This window comes from Schistocerca cancellata, chromosome 2, assembly GCF_023864275.1.
Source record: "Schistocerca cancellata isolate TAMUIC-IGC-003103 chromosome 2, iqSchCanc2.1, whole genome shotgun sequence".
In the NCBI taxonomy this organism is placed as follows: Eukaryota; Metazoa; Arthropoda; class Insecta; order Orthoptera; family Acrididae; genus Schistocerca; species Schistocerca cancellata.
The window spans coordinates 1,050,862,028-1,050,889,853 of record NC_064627.1 but is presented as its reverse complement, the minus strand read 5'-3'; the positions used below and the strand labels follow the sequence as shown (position 1 = coordinate 1,050,889,853).

At 38.8% G+C, this 27,826-nt stretch overlaps 1 protein-coding gene across 2 annotated transcripts in view; it reads left to right on the top strand.

The window, feature by feature from the left end:
- LOC126163031 (uncharacterized) overlaps positions 1-27,826 on the top strand; it is a 300,543-nt gene that overhangs the window by 74,276 nt on the left and 198,441 nt on the right. For both annotated transcript variants that reach the window (XM_049919905.1, XM_049919904.1), the window contains exons 5-8: positions 10,340-10,474; positions 22,079-22,187; positions 24,610-24,827; positions 25,002-25,286. In XM_049919905.1, coding sequence (XP_049775862.1) covers positions 10,340-10,474; positions 22,079-22,187; positions 24,610-24,827; positions 25,002-25,286 — 747 coding nt within the window. The remainder of the gene's footprint in view (positions 1-10,339; positions 10,475-22,078; positions 22,188-24,609; positions 24,828-25,001; positions 25,287-27,826) is intronic.

Genomic DNA, 27,826 nt, shown 5'->3' with positions numbered 1-27,826 from the left:
CAGCACTTGGATGGGGTGAAGGCATGTTCTGAATTTGATCGTTACCAATACCGGTAGCTGGTTTAGAAAAAACTAATTCACTGAGTGAGAAGGTGCTCTGCACTTATGAGAGCGAATGTGGGTAGAGTTTTTGTTTTCTGTTGCAAGCACGGAGACTGTACATGACCTGACTTTCCACAAGCAAAGCAAATCAGCTTCCACGAAGGGCAGTTTTGTCATTTATGCATGGAAAAGCAGTGGGGACATGATTTCACAGGAGACACATGCATTGACACGTGTTTACTCTGTCCATCCCACTGTGGCGTGGTTGGTCGCAAGGCCATATGTGTTTGTCAGTTTGCATTACACTGCAGATGGGAGCTACCGCAAAGTTTTCCATGGCACCATCACACTAATCCTGATGTTGAATAATTTTTAACACTTGTTTGAAAGTAGGATCAGATTGTAGAGAATTTGTTCACAAATCCTACTGTCTGGCATATTGTATATAACTGCACCATGAATCATTGCATCACTATAGTACTGTCCACAGCTACCTTGAGAATGACACAGTCATGATAAATCCTGATGTTCAGTGACCCACTGACAGTATGTCTGTTCTCACTTTTTCCCTCAATAAAAAGACATTGTAATGAGCTGCAGCAATATGTACTTGGTCCTCATAATACTTAATGAGGGTGGAAACTAAATCTTCAAAAACTAGCAACTCTGGTGTACTAGTCAGGAATAACTTCTGAGCGAGGTGGTAAACTCCTGTGCCGGGACTTGACAAGAAATAAGAAAGTTTCAAAGTACCTTGCACTTGATGTGTAGCACAGTGAGCCTTGAACTGAGCATACCACTTGTTCCATTCCCCTTGTTAATTGAAAACACAGAATGGATGAATGCTTGGAGGCAGTGCTGTAGATGTGGCTGGCGATTGTGATGGAGTTAATCCAGCAACGGCTTGTGCATTAATGAGTTACTGGACTGCCATAATCAGCTGCGACTTTTGTTGGTTTCGAAACTGAATAAACTGCATTAGATCAAAGCCAGCAGCAGCTGGAGGCATAGGCGCAGGTAGTGTAGGATGTGGGTTGCAGGCCATTTTAACGAGGGAGTGCTGCAACAAAATAATTAGAAGCAAGACAAATTCACAAATAGCAGAAGCATTGCAGCTAGTCTGCAGGAAAGAACACAATTAGTAGCAATGCTCCTCTGAAATAAAAGAGAGTAATATTAGTGATGCACTGTAATGGAATGGTAAAGAGTGAAGGCAGCATTGGTTTTGGAATCCTCATTGCCAGATGTTGTGTCAGCTACTGTGGGAGACAGCAAGTACACAAACAAGGAAGGAGAGAAGTAGCGATGCCCATTGACAGGAAACCGAAATAATCTGTACATAACACTGAAGATTAAATGAACACTTTATTTCTAAAAAGAAAAGAAATTTACTTTCTTGTACCTCCTACGTGCAAGTACTTCTCACTATTGCTGCTTGAAGAACACAGGCTAAGTGTCATCTTCCTATTACACAATACTGATGCTATCGAAGTCTGCAACCGAACTGGGGCTGAGTAGCGGTGGGTGGCTGGCTAAGTCAGCGTTGACAGGGGGCACTGAACTTCATCTTCCTGGAGGTATAGTGGTGCCTTCTCTTTTTATTGGTGTGTAGGTCAGCACATTCTTGATGCCATTTTGCAGCAGTGCACTGGTAGGAGTGCAGTTGATGCTTTAGGACTGCACACGGATAGCTAACCTTCTGCACATGATGTTCTATACTTGGTACTTTTCAAAGACATGCAACTGTACTTTATAGAGCATTAGGCTGCACATCTTCACTGCTTGGAAGCTATTGTAAGACTCTCTAGAACATAGCCTCCCCAAGTTATCTAAGCTTCTAGAACATGGGACTGTTCTCGTCTCTGATTGGCTAGTACCAGCATAGGCCTGTACAGGCCAATCAGCTCTCCACATCTTCTCATAAAATCAGGTTCTTTCCCTGTTCAGCCAGCCACAGATCATGTTGCAATTAATTAACTAATTTACAATTAATTAACTAATTTCAAAATTTAGGAGAGGAATAATTAAAATGAATATCCAGATGTCCCCACCTGCTTTGTTCTGAAGGGAAGGACTTAAAATCCTTCTTTTTTTTGAGTTTGAAAATGGTTTGTTTTACAATCAGCATTCACGTAATTTCAGGAACTGTGTATTTTTATTTTGCTTGTTTATAAATCTAGGGGTGAACTTATTGCGTGATTGCAAAATATTTATTTGGCACTTTCATACATATAATGAACAATAATTACTTCATTTAACACTGACATACAGTAATTATTCATTTCTCATTCCTTCTGATATCCTGAATTATGTATTATTAAGAAAAATACACATTTGATGAAAGTGAATGCTTTGTCAAATGTACCTGTATTGGGAACCAACTGTATTGCTCTTTTCTTGGAACTAGATTATTCAAAGAAAATATTACATAAGTAACTCTTCTATAGACATTATTTAATAAGCTATAAAAGTATCAAAACCTGATTATTACTCCAAAGCTGAAAATTTTCTTTTGTAATTAGTTTTGCATTACTGTTAAGCCATTGAATTTATAGTACTCAAACTTTTTTTCTAAATTCTCTTTTAATTGGCAGGTCATTTCTAAATTTCCATCTTCATTTGATGATTAACAATGGAGATATAACAAAAACAGTAGATTTTCTTTTGTAGTATTTCATACTGTGGGTTTAATTGTCACACTGGCAACAAATGCCAACTGATAGGTGTTCCAGTCTATGGGAACCTCACTCCACAGAATATTGACACACTATGTTAACAGAGACATGATCAAAATACTGCCTCTCGAATAGGAAATCTAATATTGCTATACCACGTGCATCAAGGGCTATAGATGAGTAAACATAAGCTGCACTATCTTTCTTGCTCTCCCAGCCACCTGGATTGTCTATAGACATGTTATAATGTTTGGGAAAGACAGTTCTCTAAAAATATTTCCTTCATAGGTAAATAATATGGTTAAAGGATGTTACAGCTTAAAGATAAGTCCAAACCTATTAACAGCCTCTGTGATCTACTATGACAAGCCTGTACAATACACCCACCCAGCACATCCTACTCCAGTCCCATCACAAGCTCATCTTATCCTCAAATACAGTGTGACCTGTGAGGGCTGTCATGATATATACCAGCAACTGTTGCAATTCCTGCACACCATTTTATGTGTCTGTAACCACAAAACAGCTGTCCACCCAAATGAATAGTGACTGCAAGCAGAAGACATTACTGAGCACAACATACTTAATTTCAGCAGATGCTTCACAACTCGTGCTGTCTGGATCCTTCCCAGCAAGGACAGCTGCTCTGAATTAGGTAGATGGAAGTTGTCCTTGCAACAAATTCTTTGATCTTGTGATTCTCCTGACCTCAGTCTTTGCAAGCACTGCCTCACACCCATCTCCTCTGCTCCAGGACCCCTAGCTACACTCATCCTCCATCCACACTTTCTTCCCCACAGTCTCCCCTTTCTCTTTTTTCTGCTCCTCCAAATACAGTGCTCAACATCTTCATGCACAAAGCACAACTTCATGTGGCTGCAGACTTAATGAGCTCACTGTTGCCACATTCCTATCCCATGCATCAGCCACCCCTTCCCTTCCATCCATCTGCTACCCTTACGCAACCCTCCCCCACAAACTCTGCCTCCTCTCTTTCCTTACACACTCCACACGTGGCACTGTGTGTGGGTGTACTCTAACCTTGAAGAAGGATTTGTCTTGAAGTTAGTATACTTTTACTCTGTATTCATCTCTTGGTCACCCTCTATTATCCCCCCCCCCCCTCCACACACACACACACACACACACACACACACACACACACACACACACACACACACACACACACACACACATTTCCCACCAGTACACTTGATGTTTCAGAATGTGCCCCACCAACTGATCCCTTCTTCTAGTCAGATTGTGCCACAAATTTCTTTTCTCCCCAATTCTATCTAATACCTCCTCATTAGTTATGTGATATGTCCATCTAATGTACAGCATTCTTCTATACACCACATTTTGAAAGCTTCTATTTTCCTCTTGTCTAAACTGTTTATCATCCATGTTTCACTTCAATACATGGATACACTCCATACCTATACTTTCTCTAGTACCTTCTGTCGCGGAAGTCGAACATGCGCCAGAACAAATGGACGTGGTCAAGCCCATAGAGGGCTCCGCCTCCGCGGCGGCTATTCCGCGCAGCGGCTCGTGCGCAGTGAGGGCGCCACCGCTATGCCACGTGCAGACAGCAGCCAATAGCCGCTCCCTCCGGTTTCGTATATAGGGACCCGCTCTGCCCTAGTCCAGTCAGTCTGGTACTCGCTCTGGATTTCATTTCTATCTTGGCGGTACTGCATTCTGGTTGTTGCTCGTTGTTGACATTTACCTGGCTCTGGTTCTGAGTGGATTTCTGTTGATGTTTTGTGTTGTGGTTTCCACAAGCCTCCGTTGTGTATCTCTTCCTTGTTGTGTCGGTCATAGTCGGTCGTGGTCGGTTGTTGTCGGTTGTTGTTGGTCTGTCGTCCGACTCGTCCTTGCGTTTACCCAGTGGTGCGTGGTCCACTGCCAGTGGCTGCCCCGCCTGGCGGCTCCGATCCGCAGCCCGAGGCGTTCCCGCAGTTGGTTTTGGTTACTATTCTAATTCCCTCATCATCACCTGATTTAATTTGACTACATACCGTTATCCTTGTTTTGCTTTTGTTGACATTCGTCACATATCCTTCTTTCAAGCGATTGTCCATTCCATTCACTGCCTCTTCCAAGTCCTTTGCTTTCTCTGAAAGAATTACATTGGCAAACCTTGAAGTTTTTATTTCTTCTCCCTGCATTTTAATTCCTTCCCCAAATTTTCTTTGATTTCCTTTGCAGCTTGTTTCATGTGCGGATTGAATAACATTAGGGATAGGCTGACCCTATCTCGTTCCCTTCTCAACCACTTCCCTTTCATCCCCTTGACTCTTATAGCTGCGATCTGGTTTCTCTACAAGTTGTAAATAGCTTTTCACTCCCTGTATTTTACCCCTGCTCCCTTCACAATTTCAAAGAAAGTATTCCATTCAGCACTGTCAAAAGCTTTCTCTAACTCTACAGATGCTGTAAATGTACGATTGCCTTTCCTTAACCTATCTTGTAAGAGAAGTCATACTGTAAGTATTGCCACACGTGTTCCTACATTTCTCCAGGATTCAAACTGATCTTCCTCGAGGTTGGCTTCTATGAGTTTTTCCATTCTTCTGCAAGGAATTTGTGTTAGTATTTTGCAACCATGGCTTATTAAACTGTTCAGTTCAGTAGTATCCACACCTGTCAGCACCTACTTTCGATGGAATTGTAATTATTACACTATTCTTGAGGTCTGAGGGTATTTCTTCTGTCCCATACATCTCTCTTACCAGATGGAAAAATTTTGTCATGACTGTCTCATCAAAGGCTATCAGTAAGTCTGGGGGCCATGTTTTGACTTATGTCTTCCAGTGGTCTGTCAAATTCTTCTCGTAGTATTGTGTCTCCCATCTCATGTTCATCTATGTCCTCTTATATTTCTATAATATTGCCTTCAAGTTTGTCTCCTTTGTATATACCTTCTATATACTCCTTTCACCTTTCCCTTCTTTGCTTAGGGCTGGTTTTCCATGTGAGCTCTTTATATTCATACAGCTACTCCTCTTTTCTCCGAAGGCTCCTTTAATTTTCCTGCAGGCGGCATCTGTCCTCTAGTGAAATGTGCTTCTAAACCCTTAAATATGTACATAAGCCATTCCTGCTTAGCCATTTTGCACTTCCTGTCAATCTCTTTTCTTTTTTAATGTTTGTATTCCCTTTTGCCTGCTTCACTTGCTGCATTTTCATATTTTCTCCTTTCATCAATTAAATTCAGTATCTCCTGTGTCGTTCAAGCATTTCTGCTAGATGTGTCTTTTTACCTATTTGATCCTCTGCTGCCTTCATGATTTCATCCCTGAAAGCTACCCATTCTTCTTCTACCATATCCCTTTCCCCTATTCTAGTCAGTCATTGGATAGTTCTCCCTCTAAAACTCTGTGACCTTTGGTTCTATTAGCTTAGCCAGGCTCCATCTCCTTAATTTCCTACCTTTCTGCAATTACTTTGGTTTTAATCTACAGTTTATAATCAATAAATCTTGGTCAGAGTCCACATGTGCCCCTGGGAATGTCTTGTTGTTGTTGTGGTCTTCAGTCCAGAGACTGGTTGAATGCAGTTCTCCATGCTACTATATCCTGTGCAAGCTTCTTCATCTCCGAGTAACTACTGCAACCTACATCCTTCTGAATCTGCTTCATGTATTCATCGCTTAGTCTCCCTCTGATTTTTACCCTCCACGCTGCCCTGCAATACTAAATTGGTGATCCCTTGATGCCTCACAACATTTCCTACCGATCAATCCCGTCTTTTAATGAGGTGGTGTCACAAATTCCTCTTCTCCCCAATTCTGTTCAGTACCTCCTTATTAGTTATGTGATCTACCCATCTGATATTCAACATTCTTCTGTAGCATCATGTTTCGAAAGCTTCTATTCTCCTCTTGTCCAAACTATTTATCATCCGTGTTTCACTTCCATACATGGCTACACTCCATACAAATACTTTCAGAAAATACTTCCTGACACTTAAATCTATATACAATGTTAACAAATCTCTCTTCTTCAGAACCACTTTCCTTGCCATAGCCAGTCTACATTTTATATCCTCTCTACTTCGACCATCATCAGTTATTTTGCTCCCCAAGTAGCAAAACTCATTTACTGCTTTAAGTGTCTCATTTCCTAATCTAATTCCTTCAGCATCACCTGATTTAATTCAACTACTTTCCATTATCTTCATGTTGCTTTTGTTGATATTCATCTTATACCCTCTTTTCATGACACTTTTCATTTCATTCAACTATTCTATCAGGTCCTTTGCTGTCTCATACAGAATTACAACGTCATTGGCAAATCTCAAAGTTTTTATTTCTTCTCCATGGATTTTAATTCTTACTCCAAATTTTTCTTTTGTTTCCTCTACTGCTTGCTCAATATACAGATTGAACAACATCGGGGATAGGCTAAAACCCTGTCTTACTCCCTTCTCACTGAGCGAGGTGGCGCAGTGGTTAGCACACTGGACTCGCATTCGGGAGGACGACGGTTCAATCCCGCGTCCGCCCATCCTGATTTAGGTTTTCCGTGATTTCCCTAAATCTCTCCAGGCAAATGCTGGGATGGCTCCTTTGAAAGGGCATGGCTGACTTCCTTCCCCATCCTTCCCTAATCCGATGAGACCGATGACCTCGCTGTTTGGTCTCTTCCCCCAAACAACCAACCAACCTTACTCCCTTCTCAGCCACTGCTTCCCTTTCATGCCCCTCGACTCTTTTATCTGTCATCTGGTTTCTGTACAAATTTTAAATAGACTTTCGCTCCCTGTATTTTACCACTGCCGCCTTCAGAATTTTAAAGAGAGTATTTCGGTCAACATTGTCAAAAGCCTTCTCTAAGGCTACAAATGCTAGAAATGTAGGTTTGCCTTTCCTTAATCTATCTTCTAAGATAAGTCGTAGGGTGAGTATTGCTTTGCGTGTTCCAACATTTCCACGGAATCCAAACTAATCTTCCCCAAGGTCGTTTTCTACCAGTTTTTCCATTCATTGGTAAAGAATTTGTGTTAGTATTTTGCAACTGTAACTTATTAAACTGATATAGTTTGGTAATTTTTCTTTGGGTAGAAATTGTTATATTCTTCTTGAAGTCTGAGGGTATTTCGCCTCTCTCATACATCTTGCTCACCAGATGGAAGAGTTTTGTCATGGCTGGCTCTCCTGTCTAGGCTATCAGTAGTTCTAATGGAATGTTGCCTACTCCCGGGCCCTTTTTTTGACTTAGGTCTTTTAGTGCTCTGTCAAATTCTTCACACAGTACCACATATCCCATTTCATCTTCATCTACGTCCTCTTCCATTTCCATAATATTGGCCTCAAATACATCGCCCTTGTATAGCCTCTCTATAGACTCCTTCCACCTTTCTGCTTTCCCTTCTTTGCTTAGAGCTGGTTTTCCATCTGAGCTCTTGATATTCATACACGTGGTTGTCTTTCCTCCAAAGGTCTCTTTAATTTTCCTGTAGGCAGTACCTATCTTACCCCTAGTGATGTATGCCTCTACATCCTTACATTTGTCCTCCAGCCATCCTTGCTTAGCCATTTTGCATTTCCTGTCGATCTCATTTTTGAGACTTTGTATTCTTTTTATCTGCATCATTTACTGCATTTTTATATTTTCTCCCTTCATCAATTAAATTCAATATCTCTTTTGTTACTCAAGGATTTCTACTAGCCCTTGTATTTTTACATACTTGATCCTCTGCTGCCTTCACTATTCTATCTCTCAAAGCTACCTATTCTTCTTCCACTGTATTTCTTTCCTCTGTATTTGTCAGTTGTTCCCTAATGCTCTCTCTGAAACTCTCTAAAACCTCTGGTTCTTTCTGTTTATCCAGGTCCCATCTCCTTAAATTCCTACCTTTTTGGAGATTCTTCATTTTCAATCTACAATTCATAACCAATAGATTGTGGTCAGAGTCCACATGTGGCCATGGAAATGTCTTACAATTTAAAACCTGGTTCTTAAATCTCTATCTTACCATGATATAATGTATCTTAAATCTTCCAGTGTCTCCAGGCCTCTTCCACATATACATCCTTCTTTCATGATTCTTAAACAGAGTGTTAGCTATGATTAAGTTATGCTCTGCACAGAATTCTACCAGGCAGCTTCCTCATTTATTCCATACCCCCATTCCATATTCACCTATTACTTTTCCTTCTCTTCCTTTTCATACTATTGAATTCCAGTCCCCCATGACTATTAAATTTTTGTCTCCCTTAACTATCTGAATAATTTCTTTTATCATGTCATACATTTCTTCAATCTCTTTATCATCTGTGGAGTAGTTGGCATATAAACTTGTACTTCTGTGGTAGGTGTGGGCTTCATGTCTATCTTGGCTACAATAATGGGTTCACTATGGTGTTCGTAGTAGCTTATCCATGCTCTCCTTTTTAAATTTATTATTAAATGCACTCCTTCATTACCCATATTTGATTTTTTGTTTATAACGCTGTATTCACCTGACCAGAAGTCTTGTTCCTCTTGCCACCAAACTTCACTAATTCCCACTGTATATAACTTTAACGTATCCATTTATCTTTTCAAATTTTTTTAACCTACCCACCTAATTAAGGAATCTGACATTCCACACTCCGATCCATAGAACGCCAGTTTTCTTTCTCCTGATAATGATGCCCTCCTGAGTAGTCCCTGCCCAAAGATCTGAATGAGGGGGGCTATTTTACCTCCAGAATATTTTACCCAAGAGGAAGTCATCATCATTTAACCTTAAGTAAAACTGCATGCCCTTGGGAAAAATTACGGCTGTAGTTTCCCCTTGCTTTCAGCTGTTCGCAGTACCAGCCCAGCAAGGCCGTTTTGGTTGATGTTACAAGGCCAGATCAGTCTACCATTCAGACTGTTGCTCCTACAGCTACTGAAAAGGCTGCTGCCTCTCTTCAGGAACCACACGTTTGTCTGGCCTTTCAACAGATACCCCTCCGTTGTGGTTGCACCTATGGTACGGCTATCTGTATCGCCAAGGCACGCAAGCCTCCCCACCAACAGCAAGGTCCATGGTTCACAATATAAAATAATGTTCTGAAAATTCTGTCCTACCTTTCTATGATCAGTCTGAAACCCTACAGTGACCCCAGGTTTCTTCCAGATATACAGCCATCTTTCATGATTCTTAAACCAAGCATTAGTGATGATTAAATTATGCTCTGTGCAAAATGTTACCAATAGGCTTCCGCTTTCATTCCTTTCCTCATGTCCATATTCACTACAGTTTTTACTTCTCTTCCTTTTCCTATTATTAGATTTCAGTCACACTTAAATTTTGATCACCCTTTAACTATCTGAATAATTTCTTTTATCTCAGCATCCATTTCTTTAATCTGGTCATCATCTGCAATTTTACAGCCACAAGTTACTGGCATCAAAATATTACAAGAAAACATAATTCACAGTCAGGTTACATTTTTAATTCTTAGAAACATGTGAAAATGCCACATAAGTATTATAGACAGATCAATGCAGCTGGTAACTGGAGTGAGGAACTTGATACTTTGTGTGTCTGAAAAGTGAATGACTACTGTTTCTATGTGTTTTCATTTGTGAGTATTTTGAAAAAGTGTAACTATGAATATGTTTATCTGGCAATTTCAGATGAATGAGAAGATATTTTTTATTCTTTTGAAAGACATAAAGGCAGGTGAAGAATTAAAAGTATGGTACGCCCCTAATTATGCTGTTAGAATGGTGGCATCTGCTTATAAGATTGCTCTGAACACTAACTCTAAGGTAAGGAATAATAATTCTCATTGTTTCATTTGCTGTCTTATATCTCCTTAAATTTTTAAACGGTTGTGACTCCTCAAATAAACTGTTCCCGGTGTCTTTCAATGAAACCATTATAAGCATGTTTCACAAATAAATTGCCATTAATATCTGCAAACATTGAGACACGATATGTTTCCCCATCTTTTTTGCATCTCTCCCTCTCCCTCTCCCTCTCCCTCTCCCTCTCCCTCTCCCTCTCCCTCTCCCTCTCCCTCTCCCCCTCCCTCTCCCCCTCCCTCTCCCCCTCCCCCTCCCCCTCCCCCTCCCCCTCCCCCTCCCCTTTCTTCCTTCCTTCATTCTTTCTTTTTTTTTCTTTCAGATAAGTATAAAACATGGTGTCAATGCCGAGTGACAGGTGTTAATTTACCAGCAGGTAATTTTGTTTGTTTGCTGGTTACTACATGATGTCTTCTCACACCTACCTATTAAGATTGTTCAAAAGTCATGTGAACTAAGAAACTTTCCATGGTGTTTGTTTGACAAATGTTACCTTCATTTGTGATAGCACAAAATTGCTTCAGACTCTATTGAGTACCAACTTTTAATTATTTTCCAGTTGCACAATTAACTTGTGAACATTGAGTCTTAATCTTAACAGCTTAGTGAAATATCAGTGTCAATAGTACTTGTGAGTATCTAGAAACTATCTAATCTACATTTACTAATGGACACAGAAGTAAATTTCCTGTCAAGATTGTCTACCATTAAGTTCTGAGTAAGAATATTTTAATTTATTGTAGCAAAATTCTTGACTGTATAGTTATCATTTAGAGACTAACAGCAGTAAAACTTGTTCTTTTCTCATTTTACGTATCTCTGTTATATCTTTCTTAAATGATATCCTCATCCAGTTTTAGCATCTTGTACCCTTGCTTTGGCATTTATTTGTACATTTATTTTCATGAACTCTTGTCTTTAGGTAGAAATATTACTTGATGCACATGGTTAGGCTACAGATCCATGTCCCATGTCCATGGCTGCCTTTGATTGACATGCTGACAGGCTCTAATGATGTGGATGATAAGAAGCGTTGTGGCGTTGGATTACAAGCAAAATTCACACCCCTCTCACATCGGTTGACTTACTTGATCTGCACAGCTGATCTTCTTCTCTGGATTGCCGGCTCTGTTGATCCCCAAAACCTTCTTCTCCGAAGAATAATGCTGGTTACAGGAATTTATAAACTCTCTCTCTATTTTTGAAATAATTTAGTACTCGAAGAATGCTTTTAACTCAGACATAGTATATTTCAACTTCCACAGAGAACAAATTCGATATTTCTCATATCAATATTTGAATGTTTATAAGTCAACCAACTCGTCTCGCTTTAGACTCGATAAAATACATTTGCAATAGCGTAGTTTTTACAACCACATAATTTATGAACATGTCTTGCTTCTAGCAAGTCCAACACATGAATTATAATTAACAATTTTTCAACTGTTCTTCTTTTTTCTCATTACAATAATCACTGATATAAAACACCATAAGATACATAAACATTCCTTGTTCTTCCAGTTTGACTTCTGTGGCGCAAGTGGCAAACACTTGTCGATGCCGTTCGACCGTCGTGTCTATTTTGTGCTGTGACTCCTTTCCAGCGTGCACACACAAACATGTGTCATGCAGTATGTATGTTCTCTCACACTTATTTTTTAAAATATTGTGTGTTCGAGATGGTAGAAGGACGAGTGGCTCTAGAATTTATGCGGAAATTCTCGATGCGCTACATATCCCTCCCCTCAGCTTGAACACGCGATATTTTATACATACTCATTATGTACATTAGCATTACATACAATAACAATTCATAATTCCATGGTATACATTCTACATTCTTTTATTAACTGTGCATAACCCTTTTATTTACTATTTAGCTTTTCTTTTTTCATTTTACTTTGATTGTGAAACGGGAGTATTTCACTCGGTGTTGTAGTCAATTCTTTTTATATCTAGGCATCATAAGAACTAACCTTAGGTTTCCGATCGTGAACTTCAGGTGTTCATGATACTTTAGTGTTTTATTCTTTATTCTAATCCTTTGTACTGTTTCTTTCGTACATAATAGTCTCATTATTTATAGACTGTTTGTAGTCTGAAGGAACTCTGAGCAAATGAAAGTGTTCTTTTCAACACATGTAAACTCACATAAATCATAATAATAGTATTGGAATATAGAATTCAAACTTACCAGAATAATTCCTATTAAATGTGTGACTCCTGTCACGTTACTGTCCTTTTGCCCTAAGATCAGTACCTGTATCTTACAGGTGGGTTGACCCTACGAGTGCACTTACTTCTTCCATTTTGGTAGTACACCGCTTTTTGAAACATCCCTATTCATCAGGCCACAGGTTGTCCTATCTCCATGTAGATGCCGGGTATGCCCCCCTTATCCATTATGAGTAGGCTTCATGGTCCATTGCCCTAGTATACATTTTATGTACACTACAATTAAATATTTCCTGGCAAAAATAACAGTGTATTGCACACTTCACACTCACTTCTTAATACTTCATTTAATACCCTAGAGTCCTCCTCTACTTTTCAACTTCTGTAATTTTTAATAAATGCAATGTCTGTCCGTATTATTCAACTCATAATAGATACTATGTCTACACCTAATGATCAAGTCCCACTACTCTATGACTGATCACTCCATCAGAGTATTTGCTACACTGACTTTACTTAATTAAGCATCATAATTAACTCCAATGTGGCTTGCGTTCTCCTTCATTACTCATGCTTTCTTATGTATACTCATTGTAAAATCATCATAGTTTTTCTATACTTATATACCTAAAAACAAAGATGATGTGACTTACCAAATGAAAGTGCTGGCAGGTCGACAGACACACAAACGAACACAAACATACACACAAAATTCAAGCTTTCGCAACAAACTGTTGCCTCATCAGGAAAGAGGGAAGGAGAGGGAAAGACGAAAGGATGTGGGTTTTAAGGGAGAGGGTAAGGAGTCATTCCAGTCCCGGGAGCGGAAAGACTTACCTTAGGGGGAAAAAAGGACGGGTATACACTCGCACACACACACATATCCATCCACACATATACAGACACAAGCAGACATATTTAAAGACAAAGAGTTTGGGCAGAGATGTCAGTCGAGGCAGAAGTGCAGAGGCACTGCACTTCTGCCTCGACTGACATCTCTGCCCAAACTCTTTGTCTTTAAATATGTCTGCTTGTGTCTGTATATGTGTGGATGGATATGTGTGTGTGTGCGAGTGTATACCCGTCCTTTTTTCCCCCTAAGGTAAGTCTCTCCGCTCCCGGGACTGGAATGACTCCTTACCCTCTCCCTTAAAACCCACATCCTTTCGTCTTTCCCTCTCCTTCCCTCTTTCCTGATGAGGCAACAGTTTGTTGCGAAAGCTTGAATTTTGTGTGTATGTTTGTGTTCGTTTGTGTGTCTGTCGACCTGCCAGCACTTTCATTTGGTAAGGCACATCATCTTTGTTTTTAGGTATATTTTTCCTATGTGGAATGTTTCCTTCTATTATAACCACACGCACACACACACACACACACACACACACACACACACACACGTGATGTAGAACCGTCACAATAAACAACGTGTGCATATTTCCCGATGTACACATGCCTTTCCCCTACAACACATGACGATTCATACCTCTTACCTCTTGACAGGTTTCTAGTTAGTAGTTTCACTGTTTGTGTACTTTTATATCTTTGTGTGTATGATGCAGTGTGGGATTTGAATGGAGGGATTTCCCCCCCTCTGCATCAGACCATCCCCTCCTCTGGTTTTAGTTTATGCATCCCAGCGTGGGATATTTATTTCCCACGCACTGGAGTAAAACTTTACATATAATTTAAATTTGTGGAGCTAAACACTGAAAGTTTTTAATACAGTCTTACTATTAATACTATTAATATGTTTGCTAATTAATTTTGAAATAGTGTTATGTAGTAGTTAAGCATTTCAAAACATTTAGAACTAAATCATCATTCTTGTGTTGTCATTGTTGCTTTCGTCTAAGGTGCGTCATCCGTTTACTTGCGAGCTTGCGAGGGAAGCAGTCATACCGCAGCAGTCGTACCGCAGAGTTGGGTGAGCTGGGGGCTGAAGTTCCCACCCCGGGCCCTGACACAGAGTGGTGACCGGCCCGGTACCTGTGCGAACATGTACTGTTAGGCCACCTTTTGGCAACGGTATGGTGCGGACTAACGTGCCTGGGACGAAAGCACACATTACTAAATAACGCACCATCATCTGCCTCTAGTTCCTAGGATACTATTTCGTGGACCTTCTTTAAATACTCTTCTCTTCCAACATTGTTTTCTTTTCCTTTGGTTTTCATTTCCATTGTTAGCTGCATGTGCAAGTACCAAGTAGGCCGCCGCTGCGATACTTTATCATCCTTTATACTGCAAGACCGACACACGTGTGGCACAAATTCTGTTGCTGTGGTATAAATTAACGTGCCGCATGCAACATACGCATGCTACAAGACGACGCACGCCACATTTCCGTAGCATGCCACAATGTTGCAAGACGTCGCCCCAGCGTAAACGAGGCTTTAGAGCCAGGTCTGTATTGTATGGTGGATGTGATGTGTTGCGTACGAAACTAAAACCTGCAATCAGATCCAAACGTCGTGGAAAACTGTGAAGAGGTGTCATCCTGCAGCAAGATAACGCTCGCCCACATTCTGCCAAACGGACAGCCGACGCAATAAAGGAGTTGAGATTTGAGGTGCTGGAACATCCACCATACGGTACAGACCTGGCTCCAAGTGATTTTCACATGTTTGGAACCCTTAACGGAAGCAGAAGATTTGAAAGTGATGAAGATGTCATTGCTGCGGTACAAAATTGGTTACAGATGCAACCGAAAAAAGTATTTTCTGATGAAATTAAAAAAAAAGAAAAAAACTCGTAAAGCATCGGGAAAACTGCATTGAAGTCCAGGGAGGTTATGTATAAAAATAATGCATGTTTCAGTTTTCTATCATCAAAATAAGTACAGCTTTTCACAAATGTGACTTTACATTTTGAATTCCCGTCATATACCTGTATGTAAATGATTTTGTAAATAAGCTTTACCTATAATGTACTTTTAAAGATTTAACAAGGGATGGCTTTTCTGATAGTGCATACGCGTGAATAGTGAGTTTCGGCATTAACATCTATTTATAAATAACTGTTTAACCATGGGTAATGCCACGGTCCAAGCTAGTAACATATGTAATCACACTAACCCCCCTAAGACATCCTCCCCCCCCCCCCCCCCGCCCCCCCACTGGTAAAAGCACAAATCGCACACTGGTGCGATGATAAGTGTTTGTGCAGCCAGATTCTTTGGCCTTCTTATCTGGAGATAAGTTGTAGGTAATTGGAAACCACGGTGAATATGAAGGACTTCTGCGATAGAAGTAGATGAGTATAGAAAGAGGGAAAAAATAGGCAGGTACTCAAAAGAGAAGTAAGAAAGGAAAAAATAGAAATGGTTGCTAAGATCAAAGAAGAGAAAGAAGATAGCCCCAAAGACAGGAAATCCTTCCCACCCCTCCTTCACCAGGATCCCTACCTCGCCAATACTTGAGTGAGGAGCTGGAGGAGGTATGGTGTTAAATCGTCTCCTACAGAATGGACATATCTTAGCAACCCCTATGGAATGGCAAATGGTGAAGAATCAGTCACAGTTGTTTGGGAGGGTTGTTTGAAAGGTGTGTTGTGTGTTAGCCATGATTTATATGTTGGTGTAAATCATGTTTTAATCTACAATATCTACTCCTTCCAAAAATTATACAAACCCTCCCATTTACATCACATTTTATAAAAGGTATAAAATATTCTATACCAAATAGAAAATTATACACTACTATAAAATAGTTGTCTAGTTAGTCACTTTATATTATCTTTTATACACACATAAAATCCTCTATTCAGTTTATGTCATCTCAACATCACTCTGTTTAAATAGTACCATCATATTATACTTTTCACTAATATAACATTCTGTTCGTTTCATTTCATGTCTAGAGATCACTGTTCATTTGTGATTTCTTAAGTTTTCTACTTGACTGTCATATCTGGTTTCCAACATACTAAAATTATAGGATAGTATAAGATTTTAGGAATAGATTCTAGAATAGATTAAGATTTGAAGAGAATTCGGTGCAGGAAAACCATCTTGGAAGAAACACTGAAAACAACTCGGGATCCAACGGTCGCCATTCCGCCCGTTAACTCAGATTGTTAATGTCCCTGGGGGATATACAACTTTATGTCCTTTACATTCTATTTTCCCTTCTCTGATCCAGTTTTAGGATCTACTAAGAATAAGGCTGTGGGATGTATTACCGTTTGTATTAAGGTCCTACATATTTCTGAAAAAACTTGTGTGTGTCTTTCTTCAGGGCAGAGCTCTGAAGATGATGTTTTACCAGAACTAGGTTATCAACCTTGTACTGAGGTTCAACTGCTTTCTCATCCATTAACTTTGGAATGCATAAACGCCACCATTGTAATGTTATATTATCTCTCCAAAATAAATTATGACCCATAATTTCCCACTTTCTTGCTTGATTAGGAGGCGAGGAATTCCTAATATACATAGCAAACATCTTGGTAAAATAGAGATCATGATGTATGTTCTCTGTTACTCTTTGTGCCATCTCTTGTACCCTGGTATGTGGATACTCTCCTGTTATAAAATTAATCGCAAAAATTGTGCTGGGTCCTTCTGTACGTTTTAAATCTTCCGTGCCTATAGGTAACCTAGACAAAGCGTCTGGTAGAATATTCTCAGAACCTTTTACATACTGTATTCTAATGCCATATTCTTGTAGGAACAACATCCATCGTATTAATCTACTATGTAACGAACGACTATTCATCAAAAAAGATAGAGCTTGATGATCTGTGTAGATATGGATTTCTGACCCCCATACTAGTGTTTGGAATTTCTGGATACTTCATACTATTGCTAACAGTTCTTTTTCAGTAGCTGTGTAGTTTAATTCATGTTTATTAAGACTATGACTAGCAAAAGCTATAGAGCTGTGATTTACATTATCTATACCCCACTATCCTTGGAATAGTTCTACCACAATCCCATAATCAGATGCATTGGTTGCAGTTTTAAATGGTTCACCCATACTTGGATGATGCAATATGGGTGCTTCTACTAGTGCTCTTTTTACACTTTCAAACGCATTATTTGCCTCTTGATCCCAAACCCAAGGTATTCCGTTTCTTAACAAACGTAAAATTCTTGTGTCATCTTGTCCCCTAATACACTATCTGTAGTAACTGGCCATTCCGATAAATCCCTTCAATTGTCTCCCGTTTTTAGGGGTGGACATTCTTTAATAGCTTTTATGCACTCAGGATCCGGTCTAATCCCCTGTACCCCTACAAGATGCCCTAAAAACATAAGCTCTTGACTTGAAAAGTGTGATTTAGACAATTTCACTGTAATACCTTTTCCTTTAAGTTTTTTCAGGGTCTTACTCAATGTTAGGCAATGTTCTTCCCAGGTAGCTGAGATTATGAGAATATCATCTGCATATATTATTAAATCCTCCAATAAATCTCTTCCTAATACTTCATCCAGAGCATGTATAAACACTGAGACTGAGATATTAAGTCCAAATGGTAATACGTTGAAATGATACGATTTACCATCAAACAGGAACACGGTATACTTCTTTGATTCAGGATATAACCTAATTTGCCAATATCCTGCAGTCAGGTCCATCGTGCTAAAAAAACATTGCTTTCTCAAATTTGGATAACAGTTCATCAATGTTAATTGGTCTGTCTCATTCTGTTTCTATTTGCTTATTCAATGTATGCGTGTCTAGCACTAATTGCACACCTCCTGTAACCTTTTTTTCTACTACTAAAGGGTTATTCATGACACTAGAACTACGTTCTATGATATTGTTGTCAATCATTTTCTCAATTTCCTCCTTAACTGATTCTTTCAGACTTACCAGTATTGGATATGGCTTACAGAAAAATGGAGTGTCACCTTTGATTTCAAATTTATATATGTAATCGCTGATATTCTGGGAAGATCAGAAAATACTTCTTCATATTTCATTAGAATTCTAAATAAATCTAGTTTTTGTTCGTTGGTTAATATTGGTGACTCGTTTACGTTGTTTTGTATGTCCACTCAATGTGACATGTGATTTTCATTATCGGACTCTGGTGACAATCGAGCTGTAGCTGTTAATTGTAAATATTGACATTCAGTTGTTTGTTTACTAATGTAACTATCTGTTACAAATGGTATCCAATGTCTACTAACATCCTTACTAAAGTAAATAAGATTTTCCTCAAAATTTAAAATGACTTTAAATTCTAATAGCAAGTCTAACCCAAATAATACATCTCTATAGATATTTTCTACTATTAACAATGTCTGACGAAACAAATTATTTCAAATGTGGCAATTCACCTTGGTTTTGTGTTTCACAACTTTGCTCTTCGTTCCTGTTATACCAACTATGTAAACTCCAGTAAATTCGAAGGTGGATGCTTCTTCTGATGATTATCGTTGCTATTATTCCTGTTACACTGGTGTACTCTAGCTAAGTTAGCATCATGTCTTTTAAAGTTATTATTACTAATCCTTTTGTAATTCTGATTTTCATTCTGGTGTATGCTCTCGTTGCAGTCCTTATTTAAGGCATCCAGTGCATCCACAAAGGATAATAATTCTTCAACCGTTTTCCACCCACTACATAATATATCCTTTCTCATGGAAATAGGCAATCTTCTTATTAAAATTCAAACTAACCCCTCTTCCTCCATTGGCTTATCCAAGTACTTCGCTCATGTTAAATGCCAGTTGAAATACTTTCTCATTGTTCCCCATGTATTACTGTAATACTTCGGGTCCCACAAGTCTGATAATAGTTCTTCCTGGGCATTTGCTGACCAATACTTCTCTTTAAACTTCTTTAGAAAATCTTCCCAAGAAGAAAAGTTTTCTATGTTTACCTTACCCAACTCTGAGGCTTCCCCTAATAGATACCCTACAACAAATTCAATCTTTTTCAAATCCTCCCAGTTCTTGGGCAAGGCTTGGTTGAACTGTTACAAAAAATGGATAGGACGTACTTCCCCATCTGGCTTAAACTTAGGGAATTGCCTGGATAATCCAGAATTGGCTCCCCATTATAAATCCATCATTGCATCACTATTCAATACCACATTAGGAGATGTCACCCTATTATCCACTTTGTCCTGAATAAGTTTGATATCCTTGCGTAAATTATCTATACCTCTCTTGATATCATTAAGTTCAGAAGACAAATTTGGAGACATGTTGTCGGAGGTTACTCTCGCAGCCACTTTTCTGTCTATCATTTCCTCTACCTGTTCCACAAGGCTACTTATATTTATCATATCTGAGGTTGCTATTTTCTATTTAAAGTTTTGTTCCATATTATCTACTCGAGTATGGATGCCTGCAATTTGCGATTGGACTAGTGGTAATAACTTGTTCTGCTTCTAAATATCCTCTTTTTAAAGTGTGTAATCGATGTTGTACAGCATCAAATGTAACATTACATACACTTTGAAATGATCCTAATTTTTCACCAAGTTCAGCTTCTACATTATTATATTTATCTTCAATATCCAATTCTAACTTTTTAGCTAAGTCCTGAAATTGGTTACTCTGTGTCTGACTAAAGTCAGTGAACAGTTGGTTTACATGACTGCTTAACAAACTAGTTAATTCCTCTTTCACAACTATTTTAAAATTTTCTACTTTAGTAGTTAAAGCATCTTCAAATTTCCCATACCTTCACTTAAATTACTGAAGTGTTTACTTTGTGAATCTACCTTAGCACTTAACAGTCCTAAAGTTTCATTCGGGACACCCAGTTTATTATTTAATTGAGTATTCACTGTGTCTATTTCTCTACTTAAATTAGCACTCTCGAGCTCTTCACTTAAAGTTGCACTTATTTCATTTCTCAAAGAAGCATTTTGAGCAGTCAGTTCCTTTCTTAATGCTTCTGAATGTGCCCTTTGGGCTTTGATTAAATCCAGTACTTCAGACGCCTCAGACACCTCCTTACTCACTTTCATTGCCATGGCTGGTTCTGAAGTTTCCCCCATTCTCTGTGTATTATCCATATTTCTCTGAATTTTTGATCTAGTGATCATTTAACAAATTAACTCTAAGTATTATAACTACACTAACAGTCTATTATTGAACAGTTTCTTTAACTTTAAACTCAAACAATTACTGTTTTGCGCTCACTTGGCATAGAGTTCTAGTTGCGTTGGTGAGTGGGTGCATAATCTGTGTCGGTGAACAGCACTGGCGCCAGCAGTGTCGAATGTTGGTTTCAGCATTGGTGTCAGTGAGCGTATATGGAATTGCCACTGGTGAACAGCGACTGGTGCCAGTGTCATTGGACTTAGGCTGGTTTCCAGATCTGCATCTCTGTGCTGTGTGTCAGAGCTGCTTACTCCCCACACCGGATCTTTTTCGATGGATTATTCTCATCGTATTTCTTCATAGTCTAATCCGTCAGAATCTTTTCTCTTTTCTTTTACCGTAGTAGCTTTCTGATGTCTTCTCTTTTATTTCATTTATTAATTTTCACCCTTTGAACTTTTAGGCTGAATCCAGTTCCATGAAACATTTCTCTTGTCTTGTAGTAGCTGGTTGCTATGGCAACACATCATTCTTCTGCTTCGATTTCTTCTCAAAATTCCCATTTTCTCAGCTCCTTTCTACTGGTTGCCATGTTCTAACGATGTGTGATGATAGAACTTGTTGAGTAAATATACAGATTTTATGTTTTCACTAATTAACGATGTTTTGGACTATTCAGAATAACATTCTCGCATTCCACATCTAAATATCTCCAACTTCCTGTATTTCACTCACTTTTCGAGCTCTATAAATACATTACATTAACATTCATACGCGAGTTGGTTTAAGAACCACTCATAGTTTATTAACATGTCTTGCTTCTAGCAAGTCCAACACGTGAAGTATAAATAACAATTTTTCAACTGTTCTTCTTTTTTCTTGTTACAATAATCAATTATATAAAACACCATAAGATACATAAACACTCCTTGTTCTTCCAATTTGACTTCTGTGGCACGAGTAGCAAACACTTGTCGGTGCTGTTTGACCGTCGCGTCTACCTTGTGCTCGTGACTCCTTTCCAGCCTCCACATACAAACATGTGCTGCGCAGTATGTATGTTCTCTCACACTTATTTTTAAAATATTGTGTGTTTGAGATGGTAGAAGGATGAGTGGTTCTGGAACTTATGTGGAAATTCTCGGTTCACTACAGGTCTACAGCTTAACATACGCAGCTGTTGCAAAATACTTATATTTACTGGTTGGTTGTTGAAAACTTGTAGCATGTACTATTTTATTCATTTGTCTACCTGTGTACTTTTTAATAAGAATAGACTTTATTTTATATTTTTTTTAAAGGAAGACTAATTGCAGATGCATGTAATTTAATTTCTTGTTATGCACCTTGCTAAAATAATTTATGAACTGCAACATGCTTTCTTTCAGAAAGCTAATGAGCATGTTGGACATGCATCTGAAGGAGACACTGTTTACGGTACAAAACATAAGATGAAAAAAAATCGAGAGAAAAGAATGGAAACTGACACATTGTTAGGTAAGTCTGATGAAACAAGTGCTTTTATTTATTTATTCATTTTTTAATAGAAAGTGAACTGATACAGAAGATGGCACATTGCAGAATTTGAAATCATGATTCATAAAGCAAAGATATCATTAAACACATACTCCAGAAACAGAAAATTCCTGAATGCTTTATTCAGTTTTTATTTTTATTTTTTTAAAATTTTTACTTGTTCAATTTTTTGTTGTAATAATGATAGCGGTAAAGATAATATCTATCCACATAGTTTAGAATAGGGTGGTTGATAGGCATATAAAGAAGACTGAAAATGTTGCTGAACTTTTGAATGATGTCCGCCTTCACAGATAACTACAGAATGAACATACATATGCATACATCTCCATGGTTACATTGTCCTGGCTGACTACACTATACTGGCTGACTATGTTGTACTGGCACTACAGCTTATTTGGAGTGAGGGAGGGGCTGTATTGGATGGAGCAGGCTAGGGGAGAAAGGAGGTATGTAGGAAGTTGGTAGGGCTGGAGTGAAGGGTGACTGATGGCTGGGAGGAGCAAGCACCAAGCACACGGGATAGGAATGTGGCACTGGTGAGATGATGATGGTGCAGGCAGGGGGAGTTTTGTGTAGTACTCATTTATGTAAAGGAGTGAACTGAGAGGGGGAGGAAAGTTATGTAAATGAGTGGATTGAGAGGAGGAGGTAGAACAAAGAGGAGAGAGACTTTTGAAATCAGTTTGTGAGTTTAGAATGGATGAAGGGACATCATAGGGACAGGGTGGAGATGGTTATGGGGTGTGGCTACTAGAGATTGTGGCAAGGAGGATTGTGGGATTGAAGGAAGTCTTGGAAGGTCAGTTCCCATCTATGTAGTTCAGAGAAACTGGTATTGCTGGGGAGGATCGAGATGGTGGGATTTTTTGAATGGCTATTGAAGTCAAACTTGTGCCGAGCAGTTTGTTTAACCATTAGGTGGCCAACTTCGCTCTTGTGCAAAGTTCGGCAGTGGCCCTCTTGAAAGACAGAGTTGGATTATTATGACTGCTTTTGCATGTGGCTCTGCCTCAGATAGATAGAATATGCCACTGGTGGGACGGGAATAGTGTGTGGTGGGTGGTGGCATAGTAAAGGTCTTGCACCTGGGCCTTCCACTAGGGTATGATCCACATGACAAGAGATTTGGAGATGATATGGCATGAAGATGGACCAGAACATTTTGTCGATTGGGTGGTGACAAAATACAACTTTGGTATGGTTGTAATTGTAGTTAGAAATGTTTCTCATTTTTAGGCAAGACGATAAGTAGTTGAAGCCCTGTCGAAGGATGTGGTCAAATTGTTCTACTCTGGGGTGGTATTTGGAATAAGTGGGATGGCCCTTCGCAGTTGGTTCACAGGGATGATTGAGGATTAGAGGCATGTACACATATGAAATGACATACCTGTTCGCAGACTTTTACATGGCTTTTTATTTGGGCAAGATCACCAACCATTGTTCATCAGAGTGAATGGTCAACACCAGACTGTGGTTAAGAGCAAACACAACATGCTTGATCAGTGACTGTTTCACAACCTGTGCCATTTGAATCTCACGTTTTCCTCTCTCTGCCTCTACTAGCTTCTCTGAACTACTTAAAGGAGGAGAACTGACCTTACAAACCTTTTGCCCTCAATCTTCACTAGCCCTTGCCCTTCTCTTCCGTTGTTCCGCACTCACAAGCTCCTCCTCACAGTCTCCCTCTTCCTCTGTTCTGTTCCCCCTCACAGTGCACTCCTCCAAATCTTTGTGTACACACACAACTTCCCGTCTGCACGAGCACATGCGTGCGTGCACACTCAGAAGCGTACATCATCTGAGGAACAAGCTACATTTTCAGTTTTGTTATGTGTCTTATCAACCATTCAATGCCTTCATTATGTGGAGAGTTGTTACCTTTCCTCCATCCATTATTTACACATCTCCAAGGACCTTCCATTTCCAGATTTGTTGTTGTTGTTGTTGTTGTTGTCAGTAACTTATCTCTATCTTCCTGCTTTTGGTAAACCTTTTCCTAGTTTTCAAGAAAAAATTTGGTTATCCCCCATATGTTTTAAGGATAATTGTCTCTTTAGTTGTTGTTTGCATCTAAACTTCTTTGTCAGTTGTTGTCATATACAGAATTGACAGTTTTTGCTTAATTAAACGGAATATTTTTCAGATGGAAACAGTAATGAAACTAAACTAATTTATAATTTTAATGTAAAGCAAAGGAGACATTACCCTTTTGCCATTATTACAAAATCTGCATGTTATCATTTCCTGTTGAAAATAAAGTCAGTTAATGTGTCACATGTTGTAATTATACATCATCAGTCTTAGATTTTAGTGCATTAATAGAAGCTATGGTCTTTTTCTTGTTAATAAAGCGCTTAATGTTTTTCAACCCTTTGTACAGACACGGAAATTATGCAGAAAGTTGCTGAGCAACTACCTGCTAAAAGATTGGGAGCATGCCGTGTTCCTGAAAAATGGCGTTGTCGAAAGTGTGGAAGTGAGGAGACCAGTGTTGTGGCTTACGCAAAACACCTCATGAAGCATTTCAAGCCTGCCTTCTCTGACACAGTGAAACCTATACAATGCCATCTGTGCAAAAAGACATTTGGTTCTGAAAAGGTATTTCTCCTTAGAACAGACAAATTAGATAACTGACGAGTCTTTTTGTTTTTTTTTTTTTTTTTACCTAGACTGTAGAAGTTTCCAATGGTAATATACTTTTTATTTGTGGTACATGGTTATACTGACAGCTGTAATAGAGTTTGGAGATGATAACATGTGTTGTGATTACAGCTGCTTGTGAAACATAAAGTTATAAGACACGGGGCTGTAGTGCAGCGACCAGTCCTTTTGGCCAATATCAGAGAAGAAGATACCGGTGATGGTCAAAGCTCAACATCAGATAAAATGAGAGAGATGGACAAACCTCTAAGTTCTCAGAGCACTAATTTCATCAAGATCTCTGATGATGAAAACACTATAAAAGGAATGGAAAGCAAATCTCGCACGTTATACACTCAAATGATGAGACATGCAGTGACACACAATCCAGGAATTCAAAATGTTCCAGTAGTGCAGGTAAATAACACTGGTTACCACGTAGTGACATGTTCTAGAATACTTAAAAAATTCATATGTGCTGTAAATTTGCAGCATCTCATGATATTTAAGAAAGCTGTGTTAAATTGTGCTATGGTATATACTTGCAATTAATAACTTGATTATACTTATTAATTTGATTAGAATTTCAGTCTTAATGAAGGATGAAATGATCACCTAGAAGATTGCAGTGATCCAATGTTAAAGAACTCATAGAAACTAAAACAGTGTTAAATAAGAAAGTTTGCAATCAAAAACTGTTTCAGTTTCTAAAAATTCCAGTCTTGTATGCTTGACAGTCAGTTCTTACAGCATTGTTGCTGGCCATGTCAAATGTGATGCATGTTTCAGTCCACTCCTGAATAAACATTACAACTGTCATTTTGGTTAGTGCCATTAAATTTCACTTGCCCCTATGACATACAACTAGATTGGCAGATGACTCTTGCTTTCTGGCTACAATGAATATTCAACTTTAGTGTCACATAATTAATGTTTGAAGCCATTGATCTCATTGTATCTCATGACATATACTTCCATTATCTATTTTTCAATAGATTTATTTATTTATTTGTTCTCTGAATCATTCCTGACAGTTGGCAGCAGTGGTGCCCAGCTGAAGCTCCGTTTATGTTACTAATTAAAAGTAGTAAATTTTCACAGGTTTAAGCAATTGTGTGAAGCGTATTTATATGTAAGTTTGTTTCTTTTGTAACTCTTTCATTCAGCAGTTGAAGAGTGCATGATCTGAGGTTTTGTTTCTAAATTATCATGTAAAATCACATCACGTGTTGCAAGCTGTATTTTGCCAATAGTAAACATGGTCTAATGTCAAATAATAAACATAATAAGTAGTAATTAAAAGTTACAGTTCATTGTGAATAAGTCAATTAACAGTTAAGTGAGCGCTGAGTTCTTTTTTTAAGTGGAAGTTAAGTAACTTTTTGTGTTATACACCGGAATTATTTACATGTAGGCCTAATTTTTGTGGCTCATAAATTATAAAAATCATTTGATGTAAAGTTTGTTAAGTATTTTAATTCTATTTTTATGCATTCAATCTGTTTTGTAATGTGTGGTAAGTGTGGATGTTGCTGTAGGGCTGTTGGACAGGGAGTGGTATGCATAGATTGTGGGCTGAAATTTTACTGGGGCAACTGCAGCGGAGAACTGAACAGGAACTCAATGAGTCTATCCTATGGAACTCCGGGGTCTGCAAAAAAGTCAGGAGAATCACCAAACAGGAGGTGAAGATGTCAGTCTGAATTACATTGTGCAAAATTTGAACTAGATAAGTTGTAGGGGGAAAAAGATTGTGGGAATTATGTATAGGTAGTAAGTGTTGGGCAAAAGGTGAAGAGCTCTGCAATTTCATCTACATTTGACTTCACGGTATCCAATAAGTTTGACTTGTTACCTGAGGTAGGAGGGGAAGAGCCTCATCCAGCAGTAGGTCACAATATAGTACAGCAGACTTCTAGCAAAGAAACTATGTGTAGGTCGGCACCACAAGAGACTAGGAAGAAAAGAGCCTTGCTGCCAGGTAGTTGCTATGGGAAGGGTGTATGCCAGATAGTACATGACAAATTAGGAAAGGATAGCAGGCCACAATTATTGTAAAACCAACTACTAGCCCTTATCAGATGACAGAGCACATAGGGAATCTTTGTAAAGATTTTTGACGAGTATGGTTTTGTTTATCATAGTAGGTGGAGCAGGAAACAGCCTGCATAAAGACAGAAATTAAAGCATTAGGGGTGACCTGGATGAAATAGGAGTAGCACTACTCGTACAAGCGAGAGTCTTGTGGAGGTCCTGCTGCATCATGATGAGCCGTGGGTTAATACTGGTGTGATCTGAGTGAACACAGAGTTCTGTGCCTGTTGCTATGGATGGAAGATTGAAATGTGCTAGACGTGGCCTACACCTGAATAAGAGAAAGAAAGATAGGTTGCTGAGCTTCTTGCAGAAAATGTATGGGGAAAGGGGAGGAGGGCTAGGGAGGGGGCACCATCACACAATGCAAGATCCCTGTTGTTACTGGTGTAAGAGATTTATTGTTTTTAGGTTAGAATCAGCATTCAGGCACAATGTTGTCAAAGAATTTAAAATAACAGGAGAGTCACAAGAAATGCTTAAGAGTGGAGAGACAAGTAAGGTTAGCTTATTTAATTAGAGTATTAGAGGATAAGTATTAAGAGTGAAGAGCTTCTAGTCTGTTTATAAAATTTAGAGAATTCTGGAAAGATAGGCATTCTGTGCATATCTGAGCACCACAAGACCACAGGGTTATAGAAGTTAAATGTAAAAGTTTACAGTCCAGCATCTTACTCATCTAGAACTAATATGAGAAAAGGAGTTGTTACATATATTAAGACAGAATACAGGTTCAGAAGCATTGAGACAAGAAGGTTTTGTAGTGATCAGCTCATAGAAGTGTGTGCTTGTGAATGGATACTGAAAAATATTTCACTTTTAAAACTGTATATAGATCCCCACTGAGAAATTTTAACTGTTTA